The sequence below is a fragment of the Astatotilapia calliptera genome, chromosome 7 (genome assembly GCF_900246225.1).
Source record: "Astatotilapia calliptera chromosome 7, fAstCal1.2, whole genome shotgun sequence".
Lineage (NCBI taxonomy): Eukaryota > Metazoa > Chordata > Actinopteri > Cichliformes > Cichlidae > Astatotilapia > Astatotilapia calliptera.
This window is the reverse complement of record NC_039308.1, coordinates 59,817,166-59,833,575: the sequence shown is the minus strand read 5'-3', so window position 1 is coordinate 59,833,575 and position 16,410 is coordinate 59,817,166. Positions and strand designations below refer to the sequence as shown.

The window sequence follows — 16,410 nt, the reverse complement described above, 5'->3', positions numbered from 1 at the left end:
GTAAACCCACTGTGTTTCTATTCATGAATTTAAAAAATAATGTATCAATATAAGGAGCTAAAACAGATGCAACACCTAAACAGTTACTTCAATGCTTTTGTTAAAGGCCTTGAATAAAAGCTGAAATTCTGCATGTCAATCATATATTGATTGCATTATTTGTTTGTCAACACATGGATCTAAGTGTATTAAGAAATTAAAAAGTGACAAACTTTGTTTATGTCTTCCAAGCTACAAAGGATAATTAACACACAACTTAAATAAGGGATATTTGAGCCAAACACGTGGTTGGAGTAACTCCTTTTGATCAGCTGTACCATGAGTCAACCTTTCGCCCACATCTTTGGGAGCTGCAATGCAGACATGTTATAATCTGGATTTGAAGCTCACTGGGAGTTGCAGAAGGAGCAAAACAAACGCATGACTAGCCACTGTTGTTAGGATGCCTGGGTCGTTGACCCAGGGTTTTTGAGTTTATTATATTATTTATCATTTCTAGTCTTTGGGTTTTTGTTAGAGTCATGTCTTATGGTTTGTCTCTGTGTAATCCTTAGTTGCTGTCTCCCCTGTCCGCTATATCCCCGTGTCCAGTCAGTGTCTGTGTCTGCCCTGGTCCCACGTCTCTGTTCCCTCTGTTGTAGTGTCTGCATGTGAGTCTGTGTCTTTTGTTCAGTCTGTATTATGTGTTTCCTGTTTTACTTTGAAGGTCTCTGTCTTATCTCAGTGTGTTCAGTTTACGCTTCCTTGTCTCGTCAGTTCTGATTTGCCCCAGCTGTGTTTCCCTCCTGTTGTCCATTCCCTGATTGCTCCCTCTATGTATTTAAGCCCTGTGTTTCAGTTTTTCATTTGTTGTGATCTATGCTTATCTACCCTTATCTTGCTGTGTGTGCTGGCTGTGTAGGTGTATTCTGTATTCTTAGTTTTGTTACCCTTTTGAGTTCAGCATTAAAGCTGTTTTGAGTTACTTTCTGTCTCCGGAGTCTGCACTTTGGGTCCTTTTCCTGCCTGCACACAGCTGTCACATAACAACTGTAGCTTGTTTACATGGACCATGTGTAAATAAACAGACTTAGAATTGTAATAATTGCTAATTCTCACAGTGAGTAATGATCTGGAAAAGATCAACACCCTCTTTTGTTTAAGGTACAAGCGCAAATACAGCAGGCGTGCCCAAACCCTGTTAAAATGCAAGAACCTTTTGAGACAAAGGTTTTTACACCTGATCTCTTTTTATGGGACAGCTACTCCCAATGCAACAATTAATCAAACAATCCTTCTGCTGGTGTTTTACAATGTTCACTCGTTTACAGACACGTTTTTTCTCATCTGAAGCTAAAATATTATCCCAAAGAGTACATTCAGAGCTCACCTAGAGGCAGAAAGATTCTCAGCCACTGTTGGTCTCATAATGTAACACAGACTGTCCAAATAACCCTTGAACAGACTGGCGGCAGGTAGACAATGAAGGGAGTCTGTGAAATGTCACAGACAGTAAGAAATTCCTGAACAATGAGCCACTGCTGTGTTAATGAGATCAAACAGGAGATGAGTCGGCAGCTTTTTGTTGCTTGCTGTGATCTACTTATTGACTTACAGAGGTCAGGACGTGAGATCAACCAGCTTGAAAACTGATTAGACTTACTGGAAGATGCACCACATTGATGACATTTCTATGTTCCTCCATGTAAAGATTAAAGATAACTGAACTATCCAACTGGATGATGTTGTCAGAGTGTCTGCTAGTCTTCTGAATAAGTCAGGCTAGACAAAGTGCTGCTTTATTGTGTTACACATGAATATGTCATATGTATCAATCATAGATGAAGTTTAATAAGCTTCTATCAGAGCATGATTTCAATGGCTTACTTCTCTGTTTCACATGATATACAACAGACTTCAATGATCTGTAGTTCTGTATGCAGATGCTAAGAAATATAAAAATATAGTAACAATGAAAGTATAGTCTAACTTAGATGAAAGATTTATAAGCACATCAGAAAACATGACGTCTGCGTGTCTTTATCAGACCCTTGCATCGTTGTGGAAGAATTTTCGCCCACTCTTCTTTACAGCTTCTTTCATTTGTGCACAGCTCCCTGAAGCTCCTGCCAAAGCCTGCCTTTTCTTTTTCAGTCATTCTGTTGCAGATTTGCTGCTGCTGTGGTATCCAGAGGAGTTCGTGGTCAGCTCAACGACAGCAACCTCTGGTTTTCTTGCTGGAAAACAAGCCTAAATAAAGTTTTGTTAAACAAATAATGTGTCATATCCTGGAGATCCTAGAGAGGGATAAAATTATCTTTCAGTTTAACCTTTGGTAGGGTAGCTGAAATAAGTCAAAACATATAAACCAAAACCAAAAGTCCACTACAGAGGAAATAAATGATTTTAGGAGGATGTGCTGTTGTTCAGTTGAGGTTGCATTTAAATAACCTTATAACCTGGTATGGAGGAGATTACTTTTTAAAAAATATATTAAACCTTAGCAACCTTTCTCACATCACTATATTAAAGCACAGCTGGCACAACACATTTGTGGTGAGGTGTTACCAATAATGGAAACAATGAGTTAATACAAAACCAGAATGAATCAGTGATCAACTTGATATTCAAAGGCATCTATGGATAGATTTCTGAGTGCAGATGTCGCTGTGCAAATACGTCTCACTGGTGCATAAAGACACATTTTTATCTCTTTTATGTCTGCGCTAGATGTCTGCACCTTTTTAAACCTCACCTTTGACCATCTGTGTTTACAGCGAGTGTGCTGGCCTTCGCACAAAATGTCGTACATGCCAATCTTTAAAACAAGAAATTATGGACAAGCTGATCTTTGTTTAGCACTGCTTGAAAGGTTTCATGTGCAATGAACGTTCGTGAGAGTGCAACAGAATAAAGTCAGATTCTGAAACAAAAACAAATGGTGCTGCCATATTTTGTGAGGTGAAATATGGCAAAAGTAGTTGTGGGCGCTTATGAGTCTAGTAAGAGACTGAATAAATCTAAAGATGGGCTGAATTTGCAGACAGTCAACTGTGCAAGTTTAGTCCAAGAGCAGACAGTTTAATGCAAGAAAAGTGCCACCTAAACCTAATAACTGTTTGTACCATCCTTGGCAGAGAGGAGTTTTTGTGATAACTGCCAATGGGTCTTTCACATGATCGTGGAGGGATTTTGTCCCAATCTTCTTTGCCTAATTGTTTTAATCCGGGTACATTAGGTTTTTCAGCATAAACATCCTGTTTAAGGTCATGCTAAGGCATCTCAATCAGACTTAAAACCAGACTTTGCTGAAACTACTCCAAAACCTTTTTGTTTGTTTGTTTGTTTTTGTGTTTTTGCAGCCATTCAGAGGTGCAGTTGGTGGTGTGTTTCTGGTGGTTGTCCTGCTACATAACCCAAATGTCCTTGACCTTCAGGGCATAAACTTTTCTGGTGGAGAGCAGAAATCATGATTCCAACAGCTAGTCATCCCGAAGCAGCAAAGCAGCCCCGGAACATCACATTACCACCAACATTTTTGACTAATGATGTGATGACCTTTTTATGAAATGCTGTGTTAGTTTTACACCAAATATAACAGGGACTTAAACCCTCCAAAAAGTTCAACTTTTGTCACAGTCCGCAGATTATTTTCCCAAAAGTCTTGGGGATATTTTCAGGATGTGTGATGAGCCTTTGTGTTCTTTTTTTGGTCAGCAGTGGTTTTTGCCTCTGTGCTCTCTCATGCATGCCCAGTCTCTTTCTTATTGTTGAATCATGGACATTTATCTTTACCAACCTTAGATGTTGTTCTGGGTTATTTTTTTGATCTGTTGGATGAGTCGTCGATGGCTCCTGGAGTAATTTTGGTAAGCCAGTCACTCCATACGTGGATAATGACTCTTTCTGTGGTTCACTGGAGTCCCAAAGCCTTAGAAATGTGTTTGTAACTCTTTCCAGACTCATAGATAGTCAATTTGTTTTTCAAATTTTTCTTTAGATCATGTGAAGTCAGAAAGTAAAATCAGCTTTTCTGAATAAAAGTTTTAATCACAGTTAAGCCATGATTGAACAGAGGGAGAGCAATTTTTTTTTCAGAAGCCAGGTAGGTTTGATCACTTTTCCCCCCTTAATAAATAAAATCATCATTTGAAAAACTAAATTTTGTATTTATGGGGGTTATCTGTGTCTGATGTTAGATTTTGTTTGATGAAATACAACAAAAAATACAATACAACAATGCAACAAAAAAAACTAAGAAATCTAGAATGGAGAAAATACTTTTTCATAGCTTTTAGGACAACCGTCAAGCCTAAAACAAGTCTACCTCTTGCCTTACTTCACTTCCCTGGAAACGCTGGATGGATTTTAGTGAAGAGAATGCTGGAAAAGGGTAAAAACCTGAGCAAAGGAAGAACAATACTAACACAAGCACGGCTCTGAGGAAGACTGCATTACAAATCGGATTTGGCTTCTTTACCTGTTATATTGTAAGTCTTTTTCTTATTAATAAATCATTAGTGTTTCGTGTTCTTGAGCCTCTTTTGTAGTTTGTGTATTTGTCTTCTTGTTAGAAGTCTGCAATCCATTTAACTGTACATATCAATAAAGGAATATTGATTTCAAAACAAATAGAAAATCCATTAAACACCAAGGTGCATTACAGGACGGCTGTGTTGGATTGCGTCAGTCATTAGCTGACTTCTTACTAACTGTTTAAAACCTGCTGGATGTCATAGCAATGTGTGTGCAATAAGCACCTTGAATTAACCTATATCTACTCCTTTAAATGATTCATTCAGCGCTTCAAGAAACAAACAACTTCGGCCTAATGTACTTATTGCAGCCCCTCAATAATGAGATTTTAACATAGATCTACACACGATAGAACAGCACGCACTTTCTTTTTGAGTTTTATGCGAGCAGACTCGTTAAAATGACCCAGAAGTTAATGTCTCTCCTTAAACCTTATCTCCTCCTGATCTCCTGTCTTTGCAGAAATGCTCCACCGCAGTAAGTTAAAGTGGTTGAGAGGCGGAATGCTGACAGTATGGCCCTGTCCTTCGGCTGTATTTCTATAGCTCAGCCCCTCCTCTGCTCGCTCTAGTCGCTGGAGGTTGATGTCACTGGCAGAGAGTCTTCAGGACAGGACACAAGCTGGTCAGGCAAGGAGCCGCTGATAGAGGGAGAGGAAAAAAGTGGGCGATGTTGCAGCTGGGATATCGTGTATGGACATTGTGGAAAGGCTGCTGATAGAGACCGGGGAGCTTCTCTTGGTATTTTCAAGCTGAGAGGTTGAGGTAGCTGAGTAGCCGCAGTATTTTTAGCTCACTTCTGAAAGGAATACAAAAATGTCGTCTCCAAGTCCGGGAAAGAGGCGAATGGATACCGACGTGGTGAAACTGTATCCTTTACAGTATATAAACACAAGCTGGTGTTTTTTTTTCTTTTATCTTAATGATCAGCTGTTAGCTTTGTGGTAGTGCTTAATTACATAATTTGCTCTCGATGGGTGCTCTGTAAGTGTGTGTGTGTGTGTGTGTGTGTATATATATAATATATATGAGGTGGCTGGCAGCTGTGTGAGATTGAGAGATTCTGAAAAAAAGTATGAAGACTTTAACGTTAACAGACAGCTCTGTGTCTCCACCGAGTCTGGACGTTAGCTCGGTTAGCAGAATGGCGAACAGGACGCTTATTTAACGTTTTTTGAGTGAACTCCACCGCCTGTTGTGAAGCGTTAGCTCGCTGCTACGTTAGCATTATCGTCCTGTTTGTATCGATAGAGAATTAGCAGCGGAAACTGTCGCAATACAACGCTGGCTGCTAACTCTTGTGTTAGCTTTGGACACTGTTAGCGTTAGCCTGATAGCGTCTATAGTTAGCCCACTGGCTTCTAAAATGTGATTCCCACAGGACTGACAGCACACTGGGAAGTCATGGCGAAGGGTTTTGTACGTTTTGGAAACAAATATATGGAAGGACACGTTCCTTTATTTGTGATATGGTAGCGTTGACGCCGAGGAAGCTAGCTGTGTAGCATGCTATCACCAAAGAAAGAACAATTAAGGTCGATGTGGAGACGATCTTTGAAAAATGCAGAGCCGACAGCTAACGACCTTTCGCTCTTTAACATCAGAGAACATAAAACAATACTTTAATAATTTTTGCTTATTTATTATTTATTTATTTAATTTGTTGTCCAAATGAAAACAATCCTTCTAACTGAAGACAAACAAATCACAAATGGTACACACAGTAGTCACGGATGGCGTATTTGGCACAGATTCTCCAGCAGGATGTGAAGCAAAACTAGTTTAATTTCAGTCTGAATGAGGGGGGAAAAAAAGGAATACAAACCAAAGTGATCGTGATCTTTATTTTTACATAATTACTCCCCCTCTCCCCCCTCCGCAGTTTTCATTTATCGACTTATACCTGCGTTTCTTATATTCGTATAAATGCTTGTGTGGTTTAGTAATTGCTTGCAGTGACCTGCTGAAGTTTCTGCTTGAAAGGTTTTTCTGACAGCGTGAGGCTCAATTGTTTTGTTTTTGTCCTGCAGCTACATGCTGCGCTCTCATTGGCCACCTTGTTACCATCCGGAACATGGTAGAGGGCGGGGCTTCTTTCACACAGCTGATCGAGGATCAACAAGCATGCTCTGTGTGTGTTGGGGGGGCAAAGGGGGGGGGGGGCTGGGAGCAGGGACAGGGCTGCACTCACTCACACTCATCTATCACCTCCACAGACACACACCTCGGGAAGTACATGACTCAGTATTGAACAGCGTTCATTAAAAAACCAAACAAACCGAAAACATCTACTTTTCCATTTAAAGAAATGAGGTCGCCATAAAGTTGAAATTTAACAAGGTTTTTTTGTTTTTTGTTTTATGGGTCAACAATGCCTTTTGAGGGATGACCTGTGCATGTAAGCTCAACTGATCCACAGATAGTTAAGGCAATAAGTCTTTGTTACTTTATTTAGCAGAAGTGTGTATTACATGTGGTTTTTGTCTAATGGATAAACAAAACCATTTTATATGCTTCATTTTTTCCTTGTGGTCCAAAAAGTTTTCAACGTACATATTTAGAGGATCGAATAAGTTCTTATTAATGTCAATGCCTTGATTAATTTTAATTAAGTCAGCACTTCCTTTCGTTCCTTGAAGCTTTGCCACATTCATACTATCGTTATTTTAATATTTTCCTGATAACAGTGAAGTTTTTTTTAACTTAGCAGGAGCCACATATAAGGTGTACAGTGGGTTTAATGTTTCATAACACCAATGTAACCTGGTATTAGGAAGTAAGAATGAGGTATTTTGTATGTGGATTGCAGCCTGGTAAATTTTAACCACAGACACTGAATTGTGCCAAAGAGTCACATCTATAAAAAGAGGCGGCGGGGGGGGGGGTTGGTACAAAATAAGATTCCTGTGTTTTATTAGCTGAGTGAGATGAGAAATTCAGTATTGGATAATAGGAGTCACTGAGGAAAAACATGTTGGGACCCATCAGGTGTTGCTGCTGTGGATCTCGTTTCACCAGTTCCCAAACAGAGAGCGCCGCAGCAGCAGCGTGTAACAGTAGATGCCTTTCATAGTTTCACGCTGTGTCTTTAAATCGAATATGTAAGACTGAATCACTGTGACAGATTATATCATTCGAAATGTACTTCCACATGTGCTGTAGGTGAGGTGATTCTGTATGGCTGGTGTCAGGTTTAATTGTGCCAGTGAAGGTGGGAAAGATGTGCTTGGTGTGATGAAGAAAACAATTAAAAGAATAAATAAATCCTTCATATCTTTGTGTCAAAAGGAGCTGATAAGGTGCTCTGCAAGCTTCTGTCCAAATATAGGAATTGCCTTGTGTAATAAATCTTGGTGAGGTTTCTATGGATAACCCTGTAGGGGCTAAAAAAGCACAAGAGTTGCTCTGCTTTGCTGCACAAGCGTACATCTACAACAGGTTTTATTTATAGGAGCTGTTCCCTCGGATCACATTTAGAGCTTCCCTGTCTTGGTCAGTGGTTTTTTTTTTTTTTCCCGTTTTTTTTTTCTAAACCACCGTCTGCTCTGCTGGATGTTTAGTCTCTTTGCTTCTGGCTATTATGCATTCAGGCCGTGTAGCTCTATTTGTGCTTGAGAAATGTAACTAAATTAGCATGTGAACATTGCCTTGTTCAGATTGTTGGAATGGTGAGGACAGGAGGATTTACGATGAGGTGATGAAACAGGGCGCAACTGTTACTTTTGTGGTTTCTTCCTTTCTGTTTTTCCGTCATTGTGTCACATTCACACAGTCACTGAGATTAAACCCACTCCACCTTTCTGCACCGCTGTCAAGACAGCTGACTCAGTCTCTCGCTCTCACCACATGCTGTGATTATTAACTAAGCAGAACGTGTCACAGGTTCGTGTTTGTGCCTTTCTCTGCGCTGAAAGGATGTGTGCAGTAGAAAACTTTCTGCCCTTGCTAGTATCTTTCCATCCTGTCTCACCGTGAGCCTGTTTTCACTTTAGAAGCAGGCTGCTTGTCTGACAGAGGCCGCTGCATTATTGATCTCATTATTACGGCTAATGTTATTGAACCCACGCGTGACCTCTGCCCAGACAAATTCACATGGAAAGAGGCAGACACAGCAGCCCAGCTGGGAAAAATAAACAGAAAACAACCATATGTGATCATGTGTGACTTTTCCAGCTTGTTCGCTGTTGTTTTTTGTTTGTTTGTTTTTGTTTGTAGCATTTTCCTTAACCCGACGTCAGCATCGAGAGCAAGCACGAGGTTACCATCCTTAGTGGACTCAATGAGTTTGTGGTCAAGTTTCACGGACCACCTGGAAGTAAGACCCAGCGTTAACCAGCTTTTTGTCATTTCACTTATATTAAACATATATTAAAAGCTTCATGTGACATGTGGATAATTAATATGTTTTTATTTTAGCGCCGTATGAAGGAGGCGTGTGGAAGGTCCGGGTGGACCTGCCTGATAAGTACCCCTTCAAATCACCTTCAATAGGTATAAAACATTTGAACTCACCTTACACTGTAAAAAAAAAAAAAACAGTAGACAACTTAAAAACGTGGGGAAAAAATCTGCATTTTTTTTCTTTTTCTTTCAGGATTCATGAACAAAATCTTTCATCCCAACATTGATGAAGCGTAAGTAGGACAGATTCAAACATCAATGATCATTTATCCGGTGAATATGGGGAAGATTAAATGCACGGCCTGACGGTTATGTGATAGGAAATTGTTTCAGCACACAAACACTCCTACATAAAATCATTGGTTCTATCTAACGATTTGTGTGTAGTTTATTCACTGTTTTGTCTTTTTTTTATTTTTAGGTCAGGAACTGTATGTTTAGATGTCATTAACCAGACGTGGACAGCTCTCTATGGTAGGTACACACATACTCTGACTGGTGCCAATAAAAACAATGACCGAGCGGCCTGTGCTGCACCTCTGCAGCGCGGTTTCAGGCAGAGCGTCTCGGTTTAATCGGCTTACACTTCAGTGATAACCGCTGCTGCTATTGAGGTCATGCATTGAGCACCAGTAGATGGGTCAGGTCTCGAGACTAAGAGGTCTTTACACACACTCAGCTGGAGTGGAGTTGTCTTTTATGTGAGAGTGTAAATAAACTCAAAGTTTAGGTCAACTGTTTCATTCATGGACACAAGGTACATTTCTGTTTTTCAGTCTGCTTGTGATCCACAGCTGTGTTTGTTTTCTAGAAGTGCTGTATGTGTGAAAACACCTCTATATGCGTTTGAGTGTTTTCCGTGGGTGCTGTAACACCACTGTGACGACAACTCCACATAGATAATAATCTTAAGCTGTAACTGACTCAACATCTACACAAATGGAAGGTTACAGTCAGTAGCCCCAGTTGAAGCATTATCATTGTAGCATTACAGTGACGTCTTTGTGCCTCCTTAATACTGATTATACTGGCTTTCAGCATGTATATTTAATGGATGTTCTCACTGAGAACAGTGCTTGCTTAATTATGTATCTGAGTGTAGTTTTAGCCTGACGGCGTGAAAGAGGCTATCACAATGACATAATAAGATATTAAATTAGCCAGTAATTGGTGTTACATCTTCAGTCTGTCCTAAAGTTTCCTTGGCTGCTCTAAAAATACTTCCTGATGATGATGATAGAGTTGTAATATAGGGTGCTGTGATGTGACCTTTTGACCTTTTCTTTAAATTGCACAAGCTGGTGACAGTAGCTCCTGTTCTGCTCTGAATCCTTGGAGTAAAAAGCCTGAGGTTCTCCACCTGTGGCAGGTTCTGGTTGGAGAACTCACAGCACTTCTACAGAGCAGAACAGAGGCTGCCGTCACTGCCTGCAGTTGGAGTTTGTCCGATCAAGTGGAAACGGAGAAAGAGCTGGTTTACATTCAGTGCTGTAACAACAACCTGACCAGTCTGCCTACAGGGAAATGTTACACGGGAAGCTCCAGAACTACCTGGTTAACAGCAACTGAACTTTCAAAATAAGAGCCAGTGTATTGTCCAGTAGTGGCCACTTTGGACAAATGAAAAAATAAATTGCAAAATATTCTAGGTAAAGACTTTTTTGTAGGAAACACTGTAATTTAATATCCATATAACTTATATGTGGTTGGTTTAGTAGATTAGTAAATGAGAAAAACGCCTCACCCTGTGCAGTGCTGTATGTACAGTGAGCTGAATGCTGCTATAAAGGTCATTAAAGGCTGAGCAGTTCCTTCGTCATCATCCACTCACACTTTGAAGTGAAGGTTGCTTATAACCAGAGAGGAAACAAAACAGCTCTGTGAAGTGAACTTTTCTTTGCAAGGGAGACCCCTAGTGGGCGTTTTTATAGGTGCACACATAATGGACGGACTGCTTCAAATAAAGTCTGCTTTAGATTTCCTGTGATTCTTTGTAGCACGTACAGCCCAACTTATGTAAGTATGTAATTATCAGCATTTAATACTCTACATGTGCTAATTACCTTGTAGTAATTTCCTCTTGTTTTATACTTGGTCCAAAGCATTTTTTATGTTATCTTTTGCTCCTGGGAGTCAGTGGTCTTGAACAGGCCAATCAGAATAGTTGCACTGCACTGATGTGACGTGTAGTTGCATTTCCAGGGAGGTTAAACACAGAAGCATAGACGAGCACTAGTGAGGAGTGCTCGTGCATGTTGTTGGCGTTTCTCTGCAGCTTTGTTATTTTCTGGACTGACTGTAATTTTTCACCTCACATCCACCAGACCTCACCAACATCTTTGAGTCGTTCCTCCCTCAGCTGCTCGCCTACCCCAACCCCATCGATCCTCTGAATGGGGATGCAGCCGCCATGTACCTGCACCGGCCAGAGGATTATAAACACAAAATCAAAGGTAGTTTGCGCACACATGATTGAAAACACAAATGTTCATACAGCGCTGTAACATCAAACTACGAATTTTATACCCAAAATGTCAGATTTGTACGTCAACCTGCACCAGATTTTCCAAAATTTTGTATTTAAAATCATATTTTATCAATGCTTAGCTTGAAAATGTGCACGGAATGGGTTTGTGCCACGTTTGTCATCATCAAGTCTGCTCGACTTGTGCGTCTCTTTCAGAGTACATCCAGAAGTACGCCACGGAGGAGGCGCTAAAGGAGCAGGAGGAAGGAGGAGGCGACTCATCTTCTGAGAGCTCCATGTCAGACTTTTCGGAGGACGAGGCTCAGGATATGGAGTTGTAGTGAAGGTGGAGCCGCCTTCACCTCACAGCAGACTGTCATTTCCTAAAAAGAGCAGAAACTCAGTACTATATTCATATTTAAACAAGACAATTTTTTTACAGCAACACAAGGATTTTTATTGCTACACGAGGATTTGCAGTATGATATTGCAGAATATTCACTCTTACTTAGGAAGTCATTGCCACCTGCCCTTCCTTCCTCCTTCATCTTCCTCCTCCTGTTCTTCTTCTCCTCCTCCTCCTCCTTCGTCCCAAGCCCCAGTTTAGACCGGGTTGATCTTTTGTGGCTCGAGCCGACGTTTATACATTGCTCCGACCACCGAAACTGAGCTGTGAGGCCGGCAGAGGAGGAGAGCCATCAGCACAAAACTAGACTGTGTACCACAGGCCTCACCTCGCCACCTTTCGTTCTAAAACGCTCAAGTTTTTCTTTTTTTTTTTCTTTTCATGAGGCATTTTTTCCACGCTGACAGAAGACTGCCAGGAGGACATCCATGATTCAGAGCAGTCTCTGCTTCTAAGGAGAGAGGAATCCTGTTTTTGTTTTGTTTGTTTTTGACACTGCCACGATGAGGAGTTGCCATTAAAAGCATCACTTTGAAGGAGCAGAAGGCCACAAGCGTGCGGTCATGTGTACAGACCCGTGCCGACTGTGTAACCTGCAGGCACGTCACACACTTAACAAGCAAGCGGCACATCAACCATGAGCCACACAAAACACCACAGCATGTGCGTGTGTCTAGATGTGTGTATGCGTGTGTGTGCATGCATGAATGTAATCCATTGATAATCTGTGTTGTTTTGGCGCCCCGGCTCCCCCTCTGATGCTCAGGAGAAACCAGAAGAGGAGGTTCAATAATCCCGCCACTTCTTTTGTTCAGCACCCGTCTCCTTCTCCTCTTCCTCCTCCTCTTCCTCTCCGTTTTAGGAAAGCGTTTGTCATTCTCTGAGTATCTTTGTATATTGTGGCATGACACAGTTAAAGTTTGTGTAGGGCTTTGTGGAGCTGTATCGCTATAGACACGAAGGGGACGCCTCTGTGAGTCACGCGTTATCCGGGTTTTCTCGGTGAATCGTCGGACTTCTTAACTTTGCCTATTGCTTGTGTTGAACTATAATAGGTGTTTGACTTGCGTAGGGATAGTTAGTTTTTCGCGGTTGGTGAATCCTATCATAATGTATGGTTTAATACTTACACACTAGTTTAAAAAGACTTCTTGTCCTGATGAAGACGGGGAGAATTGCAAGTCTTTAGAGGCGTGTTGCAGCCCTGCTCCTCTGCACCCCCCCCCCCTTTTTTTTTTCCCTCTTACATAAACATCTCAATCAAAAGCGATTTCTGCTGCCAGACAGAAGCGCTCTGTTTCCAATTCACTTTTTTATGCTCTTGGTGGCCTGTTTTTCCGAAAAATGGTGGGACCAAAATCTAATGAATCTTACAGGCTGTAGTGTCATGCCCCCCCCCAGCTTAAACTGGGTTATGGATAAAGAGTGAAGCTGAGTAGATAAAAGTTCCTCAAATGGTCAAACTCTCAAGTGGTGAATCTCAGATTAGTTTAAACTTCAATTTGGACACAACACTCTTCAGAATCTTCTTCTTCTTCTTGAGAGGACAGTTTCAGCGTTTTTCCTGCTTTATGAAAAGCTTTATGTGCCTGCTAGCATTCGTGTGGCGGAGGTGTTACCAGAGCTGTGATGGCACCCTGATCTGAAGTCTGACACTTGTTTGCAACCTGTGCTCATTGCATTACAGATCAGTTTGCTGTTTTGTTTTTTCCCTGTGAAAGAAAACATAATTAGAGTCATATCACCATCAAAAGGAGCCATTTCTCGTTTTTTGAGTCAAAAATTCAATGAATTTAAAAACAAAAAGAAAGAAAGAAAGAAAAAAGATCCGTTTCTCTTTCGTGGTGTCTTGCAAGAGGGTGATACCTTAATTAAGGTGGTAAAAACTGCATGTCAGACTTCTTCTTGATATGGTGACTTTAAAAAGAAAGGTGAGAATTGCTCTAATTCGGCTCGATAACCAAATATATGAGGGTGTTGGTCTTAAGATGACATGATGTCACAGTTGGTTTTCATTTGCAACAGAAAACAAACCACTTGTTGTTTGTCAGCCTCTGGATTCCTTGTTGTGTTATGTATTTTACTGGAACGCATATATTTGATGCCTAAATTTGTTTGAATGTGTATTTTTATTTTTTGTTTTTTGTTTTTTTGGTTTGGTTTTTAAAAAACTTTTTTTTTTAGTTTCCTATGCCCTGTTTCCATGATACAGTTCAAGATATCCCAAAATTTTAAAAGGCAAAAAATGAATATATGTGCTTCCCTTGTAACTTGAAAGAAATAAACAAAAAAATTATTGTTTAGTGTGATTTATTTAAAAAAAAAACAACTTTTTTTTTTTTTTTTTTTTAAATGCTTCTGTGGATGGTAGTTTTAACGTCTGGATGCATGTAGCGTTTTCAGTGGGAGAAACGTTTCGTCACTCATCCAAGTGACTTCTTCAGTCTCAGCTGACTGCAGGTGACCTCCCAGCCCATTGTTCCTTCAGTGGGCTGGTTCCAGTCATTATGCAAATGTGGCGTTTATAAGATTGGGGAAACCTGCAGTAAGCTGAGACTGAAGAAGTCACTTGGATGAATGACGAAACGTTTCTCCCACTGAAAACGCTGCGTCCAGATGAACAGAATCAACCTTTGGAGATGGTAGTTCTATTTTGATTTCTTGAGCATTTGGGGAGCGATCATGGAAGTGAAGTGAGTGTGTTATGTCATCTTAACCTCATAAAGTTCAATATTTCTGTGTTGACAAACAAAACGTTTGTCAACACCTTTTATGAGCATTCAAATACAAACAAAACATGAGCCTCAAACTATGAAACTCAGTGCAACAAATGAGAGTACAGTTGTGACCGCTGTGTGTGGAAAAACTTGCTGAGACTTTATCCGGACTGTTAAAGGAACAGGGAAGATCAAGTCAACAATGAAACAGTGTTTCAAAAGTGGAAACAAGCACCAGAATTTGTGTGTTTGTTCCTGTGGCACACTTTTTTTGGAAATGATCCAACTTGGCAAACACTTAAAGTTTAGGGAAAAAGTATTTTACTGCAGCATCTCTGAGTTAAAAAAAAAATCTGTGTTTTTGACTATATTAAAGTGAAACTAGTAGCTGGACTGGTGCTTACACTACCCGTCAAATGTTTGGACACACCTTCTCATTTAATGTTTTTTCTTTATTTTCATGACTGTTTACATTGTAGTTTCTCACCAAAGGCATCAAAACTATGAATGAACACACATGGGGATTATGTAGTAAACAAAAGTGTTGAATAACTCAAAACCTGTTTTATATTTTAGATTCTTCCAAATAACCAGCCTTTACTTTGAATATGGCTTTACACACTCTTGGAACTCACGTGATGAGCTTCATGAAGGAGTCACCTGAAATGGTTTTTCTTGGCTCCTCTTTTCCACACTGTAAAATAACTCTTACACTTACGCTTATCTCAGTTTAATTAACTTAGATTTATTAGTTAATTCAAATGCTTTTACAGTTTTTAACTTTGAGAATCAGTTTCAGGTTAATTAGAACAATCTGTTGATTAAACTCTTAACTTAGTTTAGTTGATTAAGGTCTGTTAATTACCCAAACGTCTAGTGTGAACTTGTAAATCAGTTTTATTTGATCTATAAAGGTTACTGGACCAAGATGTTTTTTTTGTGTATGAACTTAAGATCTTTAAGCCTTCAACATCAACTTCAGCAAACCTGTTAGGTTTACCGCAAATCTTACATTTAAATTTGTGTTTAAATTGATTTTTAGTTATTCATACATTATAAAAAATGAATAAATAAAACAGATTCAAGTTTATCTCATTATTTCACGCATCAAGTTTGTTACAAGGACTCAACAATTATTTCATTTATTGCTCCATCTTACTCATGTTAGAAACAGATATCAGAAAAATCATTAATGTTCCTTTTTGGGTTCACAATCCATCCATTTATTTACTCATTAGGTAATGGCTTTGTGCATGTTTAATTAAATTCTGACCAATACTCCGGGAGGAATAACGATTCTTGTGAACTGTGGACAGCTGGACAACAGAACCTTTACCATGGCATGAGCTAAAAAAACTGCTGCATTAAAGTTCACAGCATAAACACTGTACTGCAGATCAGTGTGTGAATATAAACCATAAAACACCTCAAACTCTGGTATGTGACTTCATTTACAACCTCAATAAATTCCAGAGAACCAATTGCTTTGAAAATGAGTGCATGCTTCTGAAGCATAGCTTTCAGTGTGCTCATATGCAAACAAAACCCTATGAACTTGCATGAGATGAGCACTTGCAGAGTCCACCATTATACTGTTTTTCACAGAAGTACGTTTCTTAAACCATGAACAAATACGTAAAGGCATTTGCTGTGGAAAGGCAAACAGTAAAATTGGAATTTAAGAATTACAACAATCAGTGTTGATAAGAATCTTCTGAATGACTTCAAATGTGTACCTAAGCTCCTCTGGATAGTCTATGTTGAGGGCAAAAATAAGATCCATCAGCATGGCAACGGCACACGGGACATCACTCAGATCACACAGGATTACTGCATCCTCGAGACAACCAACACATCAATGATGCCTTCTTCTTTTACCATCACAGTGCAGAATTCCATCCCCTT

At 39.9% G+C, this 16,410-nt stretch overlaps 1 protein-coding gene across 1 annotated transcript; it reads left to right on the top strand.

Annotated features, from left to right (window-relative positions):
• The first annotated feature begins 5,040 nt into the window (after nucleotides 1-5,040).
• LOC113026944 (ubiquitin-conjugating enzyme E2 H-like) lies at nucleotides 5,041-13,927 on the top strand. The gene is made up of 7 exons (XM_026176265.1): nucleotides 5,041-5,383; nucleotides 8,753-8,829; nucleotides 8,931-9,005; nucleotides 9,109-9,148; nucleotides 9,337-9,389; nucleotides 11,240-11,368; nucleotides 11,599-13,927. Exons 1-7 carry the CDS (start codon nucleotides 5,331-5,333, stop codon nucleotides 11,721-11,723), a joined length of 552 nt encoding a protein of 183 aa, XP_026032050.1. The 5' UTR covers nucleotides 5,041-5,330; the 3' UTR covers nucleotides 11,724-13,927.
• The last annotated feature ends 2,483 nt before the right edge of the window (nucleotides 13,928-16,410 follow it).

Excerpts from the sequence above, each read along its gene's own strand:
- LOC113026944 (XM_026176265.1), top strand. The coding sequence starts at position 5,331 with ATGTCGTCTCCAAGTCCGGGAAAGAGGCGAATGGATACCGACGTGGTG. Across the intron at positions 9,390-11,239 it reads GACGTGGACAGCTCTCTATG|ACCTCACCAACATCTTTGAG; the intron begins GTAGGTACACAC and ends CACATCCACCAG. Across the intron at positions 11,369-11,598 it reads TTATAAACACAAAATCAAAG|AGTACATCCAGAAGTACGCC; the intron begins GTAGTTTGCGCA and ends CGTCTCTTTCAG.